General features: G+C 30.4%; 2 protein-coding genes across 2 annotated transcripts in view; one reads left to right on the forward strand and one right to left on the reverse strand.

The window, feature by feature from the left end:
* LOC143909117 (uncharacterized) overlaps window positions 1-2,463 on the forward strand; it is a 190,255-nt gene extending 187,792 nt beyond the window's left edge. Inside the window, exons 12-16 of the mRNA XM_077427019.1 lie at window positions 182-445; window positions 1,476-1,751; window positions 1,891-2,045; window positions 2,131-2,286; window positions 2,365-2,463. Coding sequence (XP_077283145.1) covers window positions 182-445; window positions 1,476-1,751; window positions 1,891-2,045; window positions 2,131-2,286; window positions 2,365-2,463 — 950 coding nt within the window. The remainder of the gene's footprint in view (window positions 1-181; window positions 446-1,475; window positions 1,752-1,890; window positions 2,046-2,130; window positions 2,287-2,364) is intronic.
* Window positions 2,464-4,367: 1,904 nt separating this feature from the next.
* LOC143909118 (pyrokinin-1 receptor-like) overlaps window positions 4,368-21,003 on the reverse strand; it is a 37,532-nt gene continuing 20,896 nt past the window's right edge. The window contains 6 exon segments of the mRNA XM_077427020.1: window positions 4,368-4,396; window positions 13,131-13,343; window positions 17,268-17,338; window positions 19,512-19,520; window positions 19,857-19,877; window positions 20,674-20,924. Of these exon segments, the coding sequence (XP_077283146.1) occupies window positions 4,368-4,396; window positions 13,131-13,343; window positions 17,268-17,338; window positions 19,512-19,520; window positions 19,857-19,877; window positions 20,674-20,924 (594 nt within the window).

Below are 21,003 nucleotides of genomic sequence, written 5' to 3' on the forward strand. Positions count from 1 at the left end.
ATAATATCTCAGCCATCAAATTCACCGTTCATGCACAAATATTCAACAATATCACGTTTGAAATTGTATTCTTGCACTAGTTAGCATCCCAGTTATTAGAAACACCTAAATAATCACACCAAATGTTTGATATAACAACGACGCAATTTTAGATGGCATTAGTAATGGTACATTTTTACAGATACCATGCACCCGTACTCCGTAAACTGTCCAAGCACAACCGCTGAAAACTCAGACAATGAACTGAGCCAGACATTATCATATCAATCGACCGATACTGCCGACACCACTTATTCCGTGGTCGCCGATGGGAGACCAATTAGGCCGACTTGTTTTAATGAGCAACTGTTTCAAAATGTAAAACCACCATCGAGACCTGATTTCTTGGATTTGGGCGGACCACCAACGCCTGTAAATAATAGAAAACAAAGGCTGCATTTTTCAGGTAGCGTTATCATTCCAAGAAGTATGTTCATGATAAACTTGATATTGCATTATACATAATAATGTTAAGACTGTAGTATGTTGTTGCATGATTTTGGTGGCCCCTTGCATTGAAGATCCTTCAACTAACATCCAATGTGTTGTATGTATTGTGTGCTATTTAATTTGAATCGGTTAAGTATGTATTTACGTATGTAATTTGAACAATATGAATTTTTATTGATGAAAGTGTTACTGCATTTTATATTTTTAATTATCATCATAGTTTTTCGATATATTTTCATACATTTTAGAAACATGAGCCACCATTATAAAGCTTTGCTTTGCATGATACATTTAAGTGTGCTAAATATACATGACTAGGTCAAAGTGTCAAGACTGCTCTGGAGTGTTTCAACATTATACACATACATATAATGTGCAAAGCTTATCTATGTATTTCCCAAATGAATATACTGTTCAGATAAGTTGTTAAGAATATTTTCTATTAATATATGTATGTATATAATTAATGTTCAAGAACAGACTAGTAACTCTTGAAAGCTCTCTGTATTACAAAAATACATCCATCTTAAGATGTATCAAAAATATGATATAATAAATTTTCTCCAAGAACAGTGCTTGATAATAGAATTTAAATTTATACACACTAAAATAACACTATTTTGTAGAATGCTTTTTTTTATTTTAATATATAAATAACATTCCTAAGTATTATTAAATTTAAAATATATTCTTTATAAAAAAAACTCATATAACGACTTTTAAATATACTGTTTAAATAATTTATTAAAACAAATGAAAAACTTAATATTTCTAATTAATATTTGCATGACTAATATATATATTATAATAGTATTATGTACATAATTTAAACTTCCATATCTTTATCAGAAACTCAATTATATATTATATTATTACAATAATAGTCAATAACATTCTCCATAACTAATAAATTTGATATAAATTTTTATAATAATTAATAAATGACAATAATTTTCATTGAATGATTTCAAAATATTAAATTACAGTGGCAGCCCACGGTTACGAACTAAATAATTTAGATAACGATGTTCTTGATGCTCCGAATATATATCAAGACATAACTCAAAATGGTGGTTCTGCTTATTTATCGTCTGGTCAAATATTACAAATCAATGAAATGTCTAACGAACCAATGTCTATGCCGATTGAATTGAACTCAACAATTGACAATAGTGAAGCAAGATTTAGTCATAAAAATCCAGCTTATCAGAGTGCCGTTGTACATCCATCTGCAAATTGTTCTGAATTGAACAAAGACGATGGTGAGTTTGTTTTCATTTTATTTATATTGTAGCTATTACGTAATTTTATTTCGTATTGTATATTAGAACTAAATTCAATCAATAAAAAAAAGTGTTGCAATCATGTACATATTTATGTAATTGCTTTATAATTTTTCAGCAAATTCTATGAAGAAATGGAAATGCGTCACTCTGTCACCTGAAAATGAAAGAAAACTAAAAGCAGAAAACAGTTTTCAGAAAGAAGAACCAGAAAAACCAAAAATAGTCCACTATCCAGATGAAAATAAACGCGAACCTGGAAGCGAACCGAGGGTATAATTTTCTTACTCTACATATGTATTTATTAATATTTTATTGTAAGTTTAATACGTAAACTAAAAATGAATTCAATTTTTAGATACTAACAGTTGAATTAAATAGGGGTTGGAATAGTAGATTGGGCTTTAGCGTTCAGTGTCATCCAGAGTCTGGTCAAAGTTTTATCTCGGCTATATACAGTGATAGTGTTGCCGCTAAGGATGGAAGGTTACGTCAGGGAGATATTATTTTGCAGGTTTAATAAATTTTTAACTAAGTCAAATTTCGTGTCTAAAATTTATTGTTTACAATAAACGCACTGAATCATTTTTAGGTGAATGATGAAAATATAACTTCGATGACGACACCTCAAGTGATAGATTTGCTTCGCATTTTACGCGGTTCAATATGCATTACGGTTCTTAGACAGTAAAGTCAATTGGAAAAGGATGTGATTGCGTGCTTTTCTTAAAGTGTGATCTCATAGTATCTGTAATTATTACATTAATATAAAATAACCATTATTATATACATATATATATGAAGTCATATACGATAGTGTCTATAACTACGAATTGTATTTGTATATACTATACATATATGTTGATTAAAATACTGATATGAAATACTCAATCCTTAAAAATCGTGATAATTAGTAAAATGTATATATGTATGTATTATTACAAATTTATGTTTATGTTAAACTTGAAGAAAATATCGAATTTTTAAGTAATAGGCAATTTTTTGCAATAAATAGTATTTTCGTGAAATGTTGATAATCTTTTATTATATATTATGTAATAAAGATAATTGAAGCTTTCAATAGTCAGTTTGATATTATATATACATATATATTATAATGTATGATATGCATATATATATATTTTGATTATAATAGTCCAAATAGTCTATTTTAATACTTATAACGTTTCATTATTCCTTTCAATCACAGAATGTTTATAGAATTTGCAATTTTTACTTCCACTAAAATTTGAATTATTTTGAAGTTTAATTTATTCGATATTGAATTAAAGTAAATGCAAAAGAAATACACGAAGTTAAACTGAAAAATATAATCAAAATGTATATACGTATGTAATATAAAATGCAGTATATTTGTGCTTTTAAAGATAAGAATATAATTGTTTTTCAATTCCTATCAATTTATTTGTTTTAAAAATATTACCTATGAACATATCATTACAAACGTTTTATTTCACATAACTTTATATTTGTTTTTGGTTAACTATGTAGGTATATACATTTACATGTAACATTTTTATTTCCAATATGTATTAAATTAACAGATATTTTGATTAGAAAATAAATAAATTGACAGTATAATAGTGGCATATGGAAAACATTTATGTATGTTTTACGTTAACAATATTATATGATGCAAGACAACAGCGTTTTTTTTTATGACTGTTCAAGCTACACAATTTTATTTATTAATAAGTGAATAATGCATATTTTGGAAAATTAATGTTCTTGTTGGCAATGTAAAATATTTTCCAAAAAATGTCTTTCATATTTTATGTTTATTGATGATTCTATTTTATGAAATGTTCAATATTGTTGTAAGTTGGATTGTTGGAGAAATCAACGACTTGGTTTTACAAGTCGGTGCGATTAATTGAATTTGTTGTTTAAATCCATGTATCAGCTGTATAATAAAAGAACTTAAAACCTAACGTGGTTCTTAATTAAATTTTACAAATAAGCTATTTTGGTTGTTTGTGTTCTTCTCATTCCACAGACAGCTGGTAATATTTATTACTCGCTGAATAATGTGGCACTCAATGGATGAATGGAATTGATATGTAGTTCTGTAAAATATTAGTAATTCAAAATATATTATTAAAACTTATACATCCAAAATATGTAAATATATATAATATAATTATTGGTGTTGAATCTATTTACAATTCCTTTAATATTAAATATTTGAACGATGAATAAATTTCAAAAATTAACAAAAAAATATTAAATAAATAAATAGATAATTTTTGTTATAAATGAATTCTTATAAAATTCTCAAATGAATTGAATAAAGTGTATTATGAATATGAGTATTTTAATTACATTCAATTATATATATCCATAGCAAAAGTATAACACTAGAAGTATTCACCTTAAAGTATTTTAAATTTTATGATCATTGATCTTCGTTATGTTGTCAAATTTAATATTTTTGTTAGTATAATACTTAAAACTTTTTTTATTTCTAAACCAAATGTTCCTTAAATACTATTAACAAAAAATAAAAATAAAAAACAAAAAAAAACCATTAGGCTTTCCAAAAAATATAAATTTTTCGTAATAATTGAAGGTAAGTTAAAAAATATAAAATTTTTAAATATTTTCTTACAAAGGAAATTCTATCTAACAAAATCATAATATTATTGTCTATTTCAAATTAATTGTATTCACCAACTTGTTAAATTTCATATCTCATACATTATCTAATAATATACATATGTACTTTGTTTGTGAACAAAAAGAATTAACACAATTAAGAAATAATACATTACATTATGGTTAATATTATATTAACATTAATGTTTAGCCTCTGCTATATAAATAAAAACCCATTTGAAACCAATCCTTCAAGAATAAAATTTATTTCCATTTAAAAAAATATGTAAAGATTTCTATTTATGTAAGTAAACTCATTTATTTTTCACTTTGAATATTAACGATAGTATTATATTCTAAATATTTTTAATCTACAGCAATAATTGTAAGATATGTACTTAGAGTATAAATTGTTGACCTGATCAAGAGAAAACACAGATTATTTTATATTATACCTATATATTGGTTTCCAACAGTGAATACTTTTGATTTACGACCTATTATTATATGTATGTACATATATACCTTTTTTCAACATCATTTCAATGTATAAAACACATTTGTTTTAGTCTCTTGGTCAGCAATCTTCGATTTTTGTCTGTGATGTTTTCCAAAGCATTGACTAAACTGCCTATTAGATTAGATTTAGTTTGGATTTTCAATGATCCAGTTAAAAAAAAAGTTTGTGAGAATCTGAGATCAAATAATTATTAGAAATGATAAAAGTGCATAGCATGAATCTCAAATGATCACATAACTCAAATGTATGTATGTACATATACGTATATGTACTACATTGAAAATAAATAAAATCTCACAGTGAAAATTCTAAATTTAGATTTGAAAATATGTTGTATTAAATATAAATTTTATATTATTGTAATATAAAATCCTCATTAGACATACTGTATGAATTTAAATTTCTTACTGAACTATCATATGAACTATTTCAAATTTGTTTCTGAATACATAATTTACAAGTCAATTGAGTCAAAGAATTTGGTTTTGTTAAACTATTTAAATTTAACGTAATACAACTTGTATGATTATAATAAATTATATAAAATACTTAGTAAAAAGTAAAAATATACATACCTACATATATGTAAATATAATGCATATACATATTTATTATTTATCATAGTCCCTGATGTAAATATGTAGAAAACATTCACACAATATTATTTGTATGATCAAGTAATATAAGATAAATTTGTGTCGGATACATTAAATGTATTTTATCATTTAAATTCATGACCTTAATAAAGATCGATGTTATGTTAGAAGTGTTTTCATGTGTATTTATAATACTTACTTACTTACCCTTTTTTAAAGTTTTTATTTGAATTTATGCTTCCAAGAAAGCATACAATTTTAAAAAACAAATGAAAAAAAACACCATTTTTTAAAAACAATTTCCAAATAAAACACGAACAGTTTGAATGAAGATATATTTTTATTTATAAATATATTTTATAACAATGAATTGATCAACAGGACAAAATGTAAAATATATAATTTTGAAATAATCATAAACACTTTCGCCTTAATAATCTCTTAATATGTTAGTAAAAACTCCAATGAAATATAGTTTCATTTGTAAAAAAAATATTTTTAATACAATATCACATTTCTTTACATACTTATTTATATAATATCACTTACACGGAAAAGCTACACTTTGGCGAAAGCTTATACATAATGTTAGGTATGAAAATTTATATAAAGCTTAAAATTCGTTACAATATTATCTATACCTATAATTATTTAAAACTTATAGTCTATAAGTATATATGTAATATGACAAAAATCTAAAGCACATTCAACTCCCTTCTCGTGTATTAATGGAATCTAAAAACGATATTATTATTAGAAATTGTTCAAAACCCGGGACACAAATTTCACACTGTTTCCATGGGAAGATTTTCAACACTTCCCCATTTTCTAGTATTTGTCTTAGTCTCATTCAAGTCAGTTGAATATATCTCTTTTGTATTCTGTTCTGGTTCGTCTTCGGCGTGTTTCTTCTTATTGTTAGATTGATCTCGATGAATCGGTTGGCTAGCATCAATCGATTGATCTTTCGCACCTATCTCAGCATCTTGCTTCGGCTCCAGCTTGTCGCTAATCTGTAAGGCATACTTAACAATATCTGGCATGGTTTTCGAATGTGGCACGGAGAAATGACCATTTACGGCGAGACCGTTCGGAATATTTTGACTTTTGGTAAATACGTGCGAGTTATGCTGATTCGGACATCTGTGATGAGGAATCAGATCCGTCTCCGACATTTGAATGTTATTCAACATCCTCATGTTCAGTTTTTCAGATTCGGCACTGGTTTTGCTCTTGTACTCTTCGTTCGTACTGGACACTGAATTTTCATTCGTCGTCGATAGTTTGCTTTGCGCATCCGGTTCATTGCTGAGATATCTGTGACATTCTGAACATATCACCTTGCAAGATATGTTAGCATTTACTGCGGGCTTTTTTTTACCCCACTTTTTAAAGATTTTCACTTTCGTTGGAGCATTGTACGTATTATTTGACTCTCGCATATTCAACGAAGTTTCTTCTATGGGGGGGTGATCTTGTTTCGGAGCATAGCTGATTCTGCAAGTGCATCGAGCTGCATGGATGCAGGTTGTCGGTAAGTTTGTCCTTGGGCGACGAAAGGACACGACTAGAGGTCTCCTTGCCATGTCTGATTCACGTCCTCTTCTCAACGACGGATTTCTGGAATGTCCACCCGATTGTGAGAGTGATTGCGAACGTGTTGGGGATACACTACGTGGTAAAGACAACGCAGAGTAACGACGAGCTGGAGTACGTGATCTTCTACCCACTGTTATATACCTGGACAGTGTTTCCTGCAATAATAAAAACAAATACATATATCAGATGAATCATCATAAAACGCTTAACAATGTAATCTAATGTATTAAATATTACTACACATATTATATAATATGTACATACATACATATGTATGTAGTTCAGAATTTTTGTATGAAAGCATAAAAACTCCAGACTTTTTTATTACAGCCCGTTAATCCAAGAGATACGACACTACCCCTTATACTTAAAAGATGTCATTGTGTAAAAATAGCGAATCATAAATTTCATAATATGTACAATGTTTGAAAAATAATATTTGTGCTAAAGTTTGGCAGCGAGAATCGTTCGTTGTATGTATGTACTTCAAATAGAACAGCGATGACCAACTATTCGTTCGCAATAGAGTATAGACCGATCAAAATCATAATATGTATGTATATGGCAATACAAATATTTTTAAACATGTGTATATTTAAATATGAATATACATATTTAATAATAATAATGTGTATATTTAAATATGGTTACTGTATTTTTGTTATATCGTTGCACTGACTTGTAAACGACGAAATACAAAATGAAATTACATTCAAATGAGAAGGAAAACTGTTTTTTGTCGCAGTTTTTCTTATTACAAATCATTGTCATCATTTACAGCTACTCATCACTCACTGCTAGATAAAAGCCTCTCCATCACGCTTACATTCGTCTCTGTTTCAGGCAACTTTCATCCATCTCATCTCACACTCTATTGTGATTTCATTCACCCATCTTCCCTGTGGCCTTCCTTGCACCCTTTTAGGTACCATTCGAGCACTTCTTTCGTTCATCTATTGTCCGTTCTTCTAGCTACGTGACCCGCTCATTCAGTCCATTAATCAACTTTGTCATACTTCTCACCCACCCACGTATTCCGTTTTATATCTCTTCTCGTTATACTAAACATATGTATATCGTTTCATACTTCTTTAAGTGCATTTTGCATTTGAATTTATAAGCATTCTTGCGTTCAATGTCCAAGTTTATCATCTATACATCATCACTGGCAAGACACATCTTTTGCTTCAGTCACAGTAGTCGGTAGGATGGTTTTGCCATTTTGATGAAGAACCGTTTTAAAAATGAAAACAGATAAATTGGCAAACTCTGATAGGAAAATATCGACTTGGAGTCACAAATATCCAACTCTGATCAGCAACACTGCAAAAATTTCATTCGAGCCCAGGGCTCAAATCTGGAAATCTCTCGGTTATTAGCAATAACGCAATCACCGAGCAATACTGCTGGCTAGATTTTAAGTTTGAAAACAGAATTTAGTCGCCCAAATTCACTCCATCCTAATCTCATTCTTTTCTTTTTATAAATATGGTTTCAATATTTTACCGAAAGATCAATTTGAAATATGTACCATACATAGTTCTAAAAATATTGATTTTTAACCAAAAGTGGGTTTGTGAGATTTACAAATGAAATATTTTCCTTTTTTTTATTTCAGCCATATCATAGGACTAGACCTTCCTCTTCATTAGTCACAATTAAAAACATTAATGTTTTCCCAAGTTTCGTTATAATGTAATTATACGGATCTAAAAGGTTTTGGGTTAATTTTAATAAATAGCATAAAATGCTTTCTTTGTGAGCAGAAATATTTTCATAATGTCTAAAGTCGCTACATATATATGTATAAAAGGTTGACCAATAGAATAAATCAAGATCTCATTATGCTGAATAAACAAATCCAAATTGAATTTGATTTCGTGTTCCGCAGCCATTGAGTGTTTTAACGATGCGGGTGTGCCGTGACGGCTTTTATTTATTCCGAAATTCTTTGAACGAATCCGTATAATTTCAAGTGTAAATTGATTTATCTCCTATTCTAATACCTCGGTGTTTTCTCAAGTTCATTGAATTATTTTGATCAACAAAATCGCCGGCTACGTCTGATCCGATCCGCCTTAGCCGGAATCGAGGCTCGGAGCAAAAAAAAAGATCTCGTTGGGTTCGTTACTGGGCAAGTCCCCTCATGAATACGTAAAGGATAAACGTCGACGAAGGACCCACGTTTCGCGGTATAAATCTAGGTTTGGGGAAAGGGCTGGGACGTAAAACTGGACGAAACCTAGTGCTTTTTGATATGTTCGATGGTGACACGTGCAAAGGTGACGCCATGGAAACCAAAGAGGTGCAAAAACCTCTGCGAAGGGCACCGCAAACACGCCGAAGGGTCGAATGTGAGTACCCTAGGAAAGGAAATATTTGATCAGGCTTCCATTAAAGACCGTTAAACACAGTCTGAAGCGTGAAAACTAACACTGGTTAGCATCTAATAATATTATTTATCTCGTAGATATATTGCTACATGTATTGTTGTATGTTCACCTAAGAGAAAACCAATCCCGAATCTCAACTTTATACTTATCTCACACCGAAGACGAACAAATAAAGGAGATAATGTTATTTACTTGTAAGACGCCATTAAATCGTACGCATGTGTACCTACGTATATATTGGATACTTTATTTTGCTTTGAGGAAAATGTCCACATAGTGTATAAAAGCGCAACTAAGCAGGCCTTTGTGTACAATCTAAAACGGTGAAAGAGAACATTTTAGATCGATCTAAAAAAAGCTTACAATACCTTTTTAAGCACAAACAATCCGGCTTTAATGGCTATCGTAAGTGGAGGCGACCTGAGAGTTTGAACTACATACATACATATACCTATAGAATATCCTCCTGAAAAGTGGCAGTTTATGGAAATAAATTACCTGAATTGACTTGCCCTACTTTATTCCTACAATTTCGGTAAACAACTCTCTAAATTATATAATACGGAGGCGACCAAAGGAAGTGAAATCAACTTTAAAAATCTTTTAAATGACTAGTCGCTGTTTAATTATTCAATCACACAATTTATAATTGTGATTGCGAAAATAAAATTGAAAATTTTATTTTCGTACGAAAAAAAACGCTATTTAATCTAAACAAAGGGGTTCAGTTTTGTAAAATAACAACAGTCATTAATGCTTTAAGATATGTATTTCTGAATAAATTAGAATTAATTACAATTCTGGCAAAATAATCATATGTATAACTGATGCGAAGCCATTATCATTAAAAAATAAGTGGTTGTTAAAACTAAATATGTACATACATATGTATATACTACGTTTGATGATAAAAATGTGACCCTTTTTTCGACGATTGTACCATTCTTTATGAATATTTTACCGAAATTTAAAAAAAAATTGTAGACAAAAGAAAATTTGATAAAATAAATCGAAGTATATTTTACTAATTTTAAAAATTACTTTATAATAAAACAAATAAACATTTCTTTCGATTTAGGTCCGTTTATATTATTCAGCACTGCCCGTCAACAGCTTGGCACAACACTGCACGGAAAAGAATAGTTCAACATATGTACATATATACATTTAATCAACGAATTAATGTATATTCATACTATCCAGCAGTCCTAATCTGACAGCTTTTATTCATATAAAATAAATGCAAGAAATTAAAAAAAAGGTTGAATCAGAGCCGTCATTCCATGGCGGATATCATTCTCACACGGACCGTTGAGCGCGGCGTACTAAATTCGCCCTCTCTTTTGCATCTGTGAGGTACGTATACAAGTGGCTTCCCGCGAAAATAATCATTTCTGTTGATATTGATCAATGTTTTAATCTCGTAATAACACAATTTGAATCATAGAGATTTTGATGAGGAATACATAAAATGTGAACATCAGCATTCAGTATATTTGGAGAAATAATAAATCCTGGTCACTCGTGGGCAAATGTTAACAAAATTTTTGTTTCTAATGGTCTTTTACGGGACGACGTCTGAAATCTCATACATTTTTCACTTGACTTTGACGCAATATTGCAAACTGACTATGTATGTATCCGCAATACTGATGAGTGCACTTTTACTTACAAAAATGTTGCCATGTGCGTATGAATATTTTCGGAATCGTCATATTGTGACAACATTGACTCGACGATACGACACAAGCAATGTAATGTATATGTAATGCTGCGTACGGACCAAACCAACGACGATTTTGGGCCAACGTTTTAACCAGCAGGATAAAACCAGTAGCGTACAAAATATCGAAATAAAAATTAAATTTAAAAATTGAAATTAAATATCAAAATTAAAACTATTATTATTATATTAAAATTAAATTCAAATATCAAAATAAAATTATAATCAATATATTAAAATTAAAATAAAATATTGAAAGTTAAAAAAGAACATGAACATTAAAACAGACCTAAAATTAGATCATCAACAATCACATACAGGTAATCTTCGACTTTTGTTTGTCGAAGATGTTTTGACTTACGAAGATACGCACTAAGATCGAAAAAAAATCAAAGAATTATTATTTTTACTTCCCCGTAATGCACAGTTACTGAGAATATATCATGTATTAGTATGGGTGACCGAGCGATCGTCGCAATCCGGTGCGTTGTCGGTACATCAATCGAAATTTTTTTAGTCTTCAATTGTTTCTCTCGTCGAAATAAATCAATTAATTAAATCATTTCAGAGGTAAAATTTATCGGATAATGTCTTCAATTGTTTCTCTCGTCGAAATAAATCAAATAATTAAATCCATCTCAGAGGTAAAATTTATCGGATAATGTGTGATTATTAATTTTATTTCGACGAAAGAAAAAAAAACCCTTTGACAAATCACCGACAGTTTTTTTTTTAAATGTTTCATCGACGGCCGAAACACAGTAGTATATCGTGACGACTTTTAAGAAATATCAACAAGGTTTTTTTCGCTTGTAATCAGAGAAATTATAATATTTCTCTGGTTGTAAATGCGTATCGTCGTAATTCAAAACATCAACGATGATCTAATTTTAGCTCAATCTTGCTCTTTAGCTTAATTTTGATATTTAATTTCAATTTTTTAATTTAATTTTTATTTCGATATTTTATACGTTACTGGTCTTAAAAGTTGGCCCAAAATCGTCGTTGTTTAAATGTTTCATCGACGGCCGCAACACAGTAGCATATCGTGACGACTTTTAAGAAATAATATCAAGGTTTTTTTTCGCTCGTATTCAGAGAAATTATAATATTTCTCTGTTTGTAAATGCGTATCGTCGTAATTCAAAACATTTTTGTAATTCAAAACATCAACGATGGTCTAATTTTAGCTCAATCTTGCTCTTTAGCTTAATTTTGATATTTAATTTCAATTTTTTAATTTAATTTTTATTTCGATATTTTATACGTTACTGGTTTTAAAAGTTGGCCCAAAATCGTCGTTGGTTTGGTCCGTACGCAGCATAAGCCGAATTTGCCTTGCACCCATCCAAAACAAGCATGAACGTGCCGAAAACGAGCGGTGCTGAATAGCACGAGCAGAATTGGTATTTCACGTGCAGTGTTGTGCCGAACATTTGACCTGCAGTGCTGTATAATATTTATAAAAGGACCTCAATTCATACAATATGTGATTACCACTTTTTTTATACATTTTACATATAACTATAATTTTAGCATACGATGCTGAAAACTATGTGTTGTTTATTTTTAACACCACACGAGCTAAAATATGTGCACATGCGAAGGGCCACTTAACCAAATTGAAAACAACACTTTATTTGCACGTTATGCAAATTTACACACCTCCGAAATCCTCGTTTTTTGTGTAGACAAAGTTGAATTTTATTGTAGTATCTGATAAACTCGTTTTTCGAATTGCGAATTTGGAGCGCCGACAAAATATTGCATGTCGTAAAATTTAATAATAAATCGTTCGCCATAATTTTACGCAAGCGTTGCATCAATAGCGCACCATATAAACTACACATTCGCGAAATATCTTGTTATTACATATTTAACAGTGTGCAAAATTTTACTATAATTATATACTTACTCTGAAAGCGTTCCTAAACTTATTCGACATGATGTTATACAGGAAAGGGTTGACGCACGTAGACAGGTAGTACAGCACGCCAGATAAGTACGTTAGAAATCTATACAACGCAATTATCTCAGGTGGTGATTGTGATCCACCGTGGATAGCCAATAGTCTTTGGGCGTGAAAAGGAGCCCAACATATGAAAAACGCTACGACCACAGCAACTGAAATACAAAAATTCATGATTAGATAAAAATGTCTAAAAATAGTCCCATACAATAAATCACGGTGCAAATTTTAGTAGGGACTATTTTCAGCAACATTGACACAATTAGATGAATAGAGACAACAAAAAGCTTTATGTTTTTGAAGTATGTAGTTGAGCTATTTTGAATAGCTATTACACAAAGAAAATAAGTAGTTATAGTATGCATATGTATGCAGGGGCGGCTCGTGACTTTAAAAACAGGCGGGGAACGAGGAAGCTAAAGCCCCCCCCTACATACATATTTTTTTCCAAACAAATGAATTCAATTTATTTTTAGTAACATTTTATACAGGGAAAATGACTTTTCTAATAAATTATCGATTTCGTTCATTTTGTGTTCTAAAACAGCAAAGATGTGACTAATAACAAATATTTGATGATAAAAATAAAAGAATATACATATGTAGTTGAAATTTCGAAAAACATTGACGGTGTCGAATATATATGTATGGTCGTCTACATACATACATAAATATGAATGTATGTATGCAGACGACCGGGCTTGGCGTATTCTACCCCAAACAAACTCCAAACACAGCTAACTAAAAGCGACTTTCTGTATACGAAAATACGGATCTCTTTTCTCTACCTCGACTGACTGTCTACACTTAGCATACAGTACCACACGCAAATGTCAGAGTAGCAGGAAAACTTATGCTGGCGACCACGGGACCACGCAGATGAGCGACTGTCCCAAACTGAATTACGAACCGGTTCTGCTGACCGCGTGACGATCGAGATAAACAAACACTTGTCGACTCTTGAGAAGTCACCAACAATATACAAAACTTATTTTCTTTTTTGGTTACGAGAAATGTGTGGACCCTTTAATACGAGCCACCCCTATATGTATTTATTTTTTATTTTATTTTACATATATATGTATACCAGGAAGGCTTGACAGTAACACGCCAATGCGCCTTCCTAGACAATTAATTACAAACAATGAAGCATTTTTATTACATAAATCACTGTATTTCGAGAAGCTGAAGAGCCCGAAATCAACAATTCATTGATTAATCCATTGAGACATCTATGGATTTAGACTTGTACATATATTTTTTTTAAATTGTACAAAAATACAATAGATTTGTGACAGCAGATAGGATGATTTTTTTTTTGCCAATTTTTACGAACCATTTCAACAATGATCAGATAAACGATATGAAACGATCTTCTTGGAGCACAAATATCCGTCTAACCAGCAGTACTAAAGATTAGCCTGGGATCGAACCCAATAATCTCTTGGTGAGCCATACTGCTGGTTATGTACATACGTATATACATACATACCTATAGACTGGAGCAAAACACGCGAATTTCGGATTTTCATCGATGTACCTACATACTTTAAACTTTCGTCGTATCAATATTGAATAATGTGCTGTACCTCTAACAAATCGATTTACCTCGACAAAATTTAAAAAAAGCGGGCTTTTTTCCTATTCCTTTTTTTTGAGAATAGTTTCGATTTTTTTTACCATTTAAAAAAATAAACACTCAATATTTACCTATCGACGTTTATTTGAGTCGATTGTGGTAAGTTTTGGCTGATTAGCGATAAATCAAAGTCACCGATTCGCTCAAAAGTCCCCATACAAAGGGCGCCACCCTCGCAACTGGTGTTTGTATGGGGGAAGCGCTATTTTAAGAAAATCGTCATTTTTTTCATATTCCCGTTTAAAAAAAATAGTAAAAATCAAAAGAGCTTAATACATACTTTCACACATACATATGTATGTATGCATGTAGGTGAGATTGGCTTTGCGCAATTCATAATATATTCAACCGAATCGTTGTAATATATTTAGACACTAATATCTAATTAACTTGTTATGGCTATTTTATGATTGTATGTACATACATATATAAAATAACATTTTCACTGTCCGGACGCCAAACATAAAACATAAAATTCACTTTGAATATTGTAATATTCTATGCAGATGATGAGGCATGTACATATGTATTGTTACATGTCGCAAATGTCAGAAGGTGTGTGACTTTGTAACGTGTGTTATTGTATTGATACAAATCCCAAATACACGTGTCGCCACTTGTATCGATATATGTATATGTATATGCAGAGAAATTTTATAATAATAGAAGTGCCTTTACGAATAAATAAATTGTGTCAATAATAAGCGGTACGTATCCATAACTACGCTACAATGCACGGAATATGTATAATCAAAGTCATCACATATCCACTACAGAAATTAAAGTTTTATTTTGATATAGATTTATTTACAATTTGAGTATATGATGGTGTTGGGTATTGGTTTCTGTTTATTTTTTCCCCCCTGAAATTTTATGTAGAATGCGGGCGATCGCCATGACACTTTTAAAAACTGTCAAACTATGATGTTAATTGAATAATATGTTACTTAAATGATCAATTTACTTATAAAAATGTATCCCATTTTGTTTATTGTATGTTTTTGAATGCATTGTGCAATTTTTAACGATGCACCTTGCTGATGATCCATCTTGCAAGTAATATAAACAAACAGAGAAGTTTTTATCGGACATATATCGAGCACCAAGCATAAAATACGACTGACGCCAAAATTATTTGAAAAGGTCTGTGGACATTCCTCATTTGACAACAATATGACGCCTAAAGCCACTTCTATTATTATAACATTTCTCTGTTTATGTACTTATATGTATATAAGTATATTAACGTGAATGAATCTGTTAATAATGTGTGGTCATAATTTGAGGAAGTATTTTAGTCGCAAAATCATTTTAATAAAATAGATTCCATATTATAAATTTAAATTTAAATATTGTAAATTAAATTTATTTAAATTAGTCCATATTTCAATCGCTTTCACCGATCAATATTTACTATATGTACTTACATATATAACCAGAAACATGTGGTTAGCGTATAATGCCAACAACTGAGGAGTAATAGGTTCGAGCTCTGATCCAGTGCTGCTGGCCAGACCTAGGATATACCTATATGTATGTATGTGGCTGAATGGTTTCCTATCAGAGTTTGCCAACTTATCTGATTTCACTGTTAAAACGGTTCCTACCTAATTGGCCACATACCATCATTTATCACCATTAATTGAATTTAATTTCAAAATATAAATTAATGTAGGATTTGGTTGTCAAGAGAAATAGGCGGTAGAGTAAAATAAAATATGAGTGGTTTATGTACATAAAACATTGTTTATTTCACGAAACGCCACAAACGAACTGTCGAACTGCGTTACGTGTACATATGTATGTACATATGTACAAGCTGACAACTTAACCATTATTCAACTCCTGCATGCTAACCTAATAATTCATACATGCATTATTGTAGGTAAGAAAACTAAATTCCACATTTATATATTAATAATATTATAAACCAATGTTGTACCCGATGAAATATTACCGCGTGGATGTTGGAATATTAAGTTATTAAATAAATAAAAAAAATATGTCGGTCCCGTGTTCGATCTGAACGCGGTCGATTTTTTTTCAAATACCTTTTAAATCTATTTAATTTATATTTAATTGTTTAATATGAAAAAAATGGTGATAATTACCTACCTATCTACATACATATGTACATATAAACAATATAAAACACCAATAGAAAAATTAATTAATTAAATAAATTTTCAATAGATGGCGCTAAATTCTCAGAGACTTATTTCCCTAGAGGAAACATTGGTAGCAAATAGTATATATATATGTAGAGGTTTTTTCTTTTGTTATTATATTCGTATTGGTATAGTACAGAGAGCGTTATGGCAGATACACAGATACACAGAATAGCGATATTATATGTATGATATGTGTATGTATAAAGTTTCCTATAGGTGTCGCCTTGGGGAAAATAAATTTTAAAATAAAATATGTGTGTCATACTTACTCAACATGTTCACTACATGCTTTGTAGCTTTACTATGCATATTCCTGTGATAGTTCTTTCTTCCATCTTCCCTACAGTTGAGAGCTGAAGCCGTCTTTTGATCTTCGGGAGTGATATTCGGTCTCGTGATCACTGCCGTTCCATCTTCGGTTACGACTACAGATTGCATCGTTTGTCCAGAATGTGTCTTCGAAACGCGATGCTGAAAAAAATGAAAAAAATAAATACTAATCTAATCGAGACGATCTGTTTGGTGAATCGCATAAAAATTGACATGTTAGTTAATAACTTCAAATTCTTCAACATTTTATTTATTCGGCTCGTTGAAAAAACAGGAATTTCAAGGATGCTGCTTTGACCGTAAATTTTTGTTGGCCTAGCGGCCACGTTTATACATACATATATCTCGGCCTGCTGTCGACTGGTTAATCTCACTTTTGCATTATGTTAAGCAACGGCTGCTGTTGCCACGTAAACCTGGGGTTAACGTGTATGTATGAGCTTTCAAGAATAAAAATAGTTCCATCACAAAATATAACATTTTGCGTTAAATTGTATTATAAATACGATTAGGTTAACTAATCCACATACTTCCAGTATCCAATTAATATATATATATATGTTACAGTTGAAGTGTACCTTCCAGTTATTATATATGTATTTTGACTAGTTAGAATATATTCCAAATAACCTGGTACCAAATACCGTTATAGTCGAAGTGTATTTTCAGTTGTAATATATTTTGACTAGTTGGAATATATTCCATCTAACCCACGTAAGTTGATTCATATGGCGAATTACATTCGAACTAGTCAAAATAAATTACAACTGAAAATACAGTTCAATTTTAAGTTTATTTATTTATTCATTTATTTTAAAGTTCAGACCATTGTGGCATTACAGGAATTCCTAATGCGCCACAATGGTCAAAAAAAAAACAAAATAACAATTAATACATAACGAAAATAATATACTAATCAATTATACATAAAACATACATTTATAAATACATTAAACATAAACATAAATACATTTATACATACATAAACATAAATACATCAATACATAAACATCAATGAAACGTAAAGGAGGTAAGTAAAAAAAACAATAGCATTTAATAATAACAGATAACATAAAAATATCAAATATAAAATGGAATGTCTTGCACCTACAGCCAGTTCCAATAAATAAGAACCAACTGCAAATACAAAACATCCCTGTGAGGCCCAAATGAAAGCGAGTAAATCAAAATTCAACTTAAAAAAAATTCAAAAAAGTTGATGGTTTTCGTGAAAACGTCAGTCGATTGGTAAATTAAGTTGGAAAGTCACATTTTTTTAAAACATTCTAAAAGCTATTGTAATATGAAACTCACTATCTTTATTAATATTAACGCATTATTGAAGTCTAAAGCATTCGTAAAAGCATCTGAACTGTCAAAACTCGACTGTTATATTATAATTGGCGTACAGTGTTGAAATGTATTTGAATTTGTAAAGATATAATTAGTTGAATTGTATTCTAATATCAATGACTTAAAACGCCAGTTGGAATATATTACAATTTAAAATACACTTCGACTGTAACATATGTATATAAAAATCAATTTTTGTCTGTCACGTATGCGTTCCTATACCATTCAACCGATTTCGATGAAACTTACACGAGTTATTGTGTGTATGCCCGAGGCGATTTCTGTAAAAAATATCGCTCAAAAACGGGAACGAAAACGGGAAAAATGGGAATGAATGGCATCGCAACGCAACGAAAAACGGGAACGGGAATTTCATGCGTTATTGTGGTATTGCAACGCATGCCGGGTTCAGCTAGTACCAGTGCGGGTGGTAGGGGGGGGGGCTGGGTCGGGCGACGCCCGAGGGCGCCAAATAAGTTAGGGCGCCGAACGATGCGCAAAAGACGCTTTAAAATTTAAAATTAGAGCGCCAAAAGCCATTCAAAATTTTAGATTAGACCGCCAAAGGCGAAAGTTCTTTCAAAGGGTGTTAAGAAAAAATTGCCCGAGGGCGCCATCGGGTGTAAGGCCGGCACTGGCTAGTACATACTAGATAAAATTTTCTGCTAAAAAGGGACCTTTTTACTATTGACTACTATCATACTACTATCTTACTGTCAACTGGTACATATATTTAAACTACTATTCAATTTTCTTATACATACATATATCTATAACAGATGTAAAGAATAAAACCGTGGTGAAATATAACCCTTTAAATTCCATAGTACTGTTCCTTGCTTTTCAATTTAATTGTAAAAAGTCACCTGGAGTTTGGTAGTACTGTTTGGAATCTTTTCTATCGAGTGTATATCAAAAATTTAAATAAATAAAGATTTCCATTCCTGTTGCAATTACAGATTTATTTACAACGATCTTTTTGTTTCCTTAGAATCTAGAAGGAAAATTTATGATTTTTTTTTGTTTAATCTTTTGAATTCATTATATAATTGATAGATAGTTTCATACTTGATTGATAATTAATAGATAGATTGATTTAAGCTTTTGAACTCTATTATTTAATAAGCAAGATCCTATACCACAATGTTCACTTAGATCCGTCCGTAATCCTTCACTATTTCACATTAATCCCTGTTCTACCAACTATTCCCGTAATTTATTTTTATATGTATAGATCTTGCTCTTCTCGTAAAAATATTCCATTTTAATGTTCCATTTTTTATTGAAATTTCTATTATTTATTCATTATTCTTAGTATCCCATATGTTCCAATATTCTTTATTTTTATTTTATTTAATTGTCATAATTTATTTTCAGAAACTTTTTTGGTATCAATGTTATAAAAATGTACGTTGTAATGCTGTTTGGATCTGTTTTTAAAAACAAATAAACAATGTATAAAAATAAATAAACAATAAATAATTAATGTATCTCATCTCTTATTTGGTTTAAATCATTTGATGTACAAAATTGAACAAAAACCATAAATCTCAAAATTAAATCGATCGTTTTCAGTGGGAATCCAAAAATATATTTTTCATAATAATTCTTAGAAATTTAATACACGTGTTTTCGTAAATGAAAATTAAAAACGAAGTTCGTGAATGTTTTGAGCGAGATTCATTAAAAATTAAGCAAAAATTCGGAAAACATTTGAACAATTTATGTTCATGCTGTACGTATAAAAAAAGAGCTAAAAATTTCTTTAAGGAAATACGAAATAACAAGAACTGGTATATATGTAAACGATATTTATAGCCAAAAATTTTACCAGTGTGATCACATACATCACTATTAAGCCATAAACAGTTCTTTAAAAGCAGTTAATTCACACAAAAATCTCATATGCATACAATTAAAAAATATTTATTTCAGTTTCATGAACCTTTTTTATAAGATGGAAATAAAAGTTAGTATAATAGTGAGTGAGACAATAATTTTGGATTTACCTTGAGTTCAACGCTTTGTGCCAAAGATCCTCTCCTCACAATCTTGGAACGTCGCAATTGTAGTGCTATGAGCACATAAAGAACACTGATAAGACTCATGGGAGCCACAAAGAACACCAAGGTGGATAGCTCGAATGCGTGGGGGATGATCTCTCTCTTGACAGTGCACACGTAATGGTTGTAATCAACATGACCGTCATCAGTTATTTTGTAGACGATGCCGAAAGCCATTGCCTGTAAAGATTTATTCTTTTAATTCCAACTATACATATACATATAAATAAACAAATAAATATATACATATTAAATTTAA

The sequence above is a fragment of the Arctopsyche grandis genome, chromosome 3, assembly GCF_051622035.1.
Source record: "Arctopsyche grandis isolate Sample6627 chromosome 3, ASM5162203v2, whole genome shotgun sequence".
NCBI classification, from domain to species: Eukaryota; Metazoa; Arthropoda; class Insecta; order Trichoptera; family Hydropsychidae; genus Arctopsyche; species Arctopsyche grandis.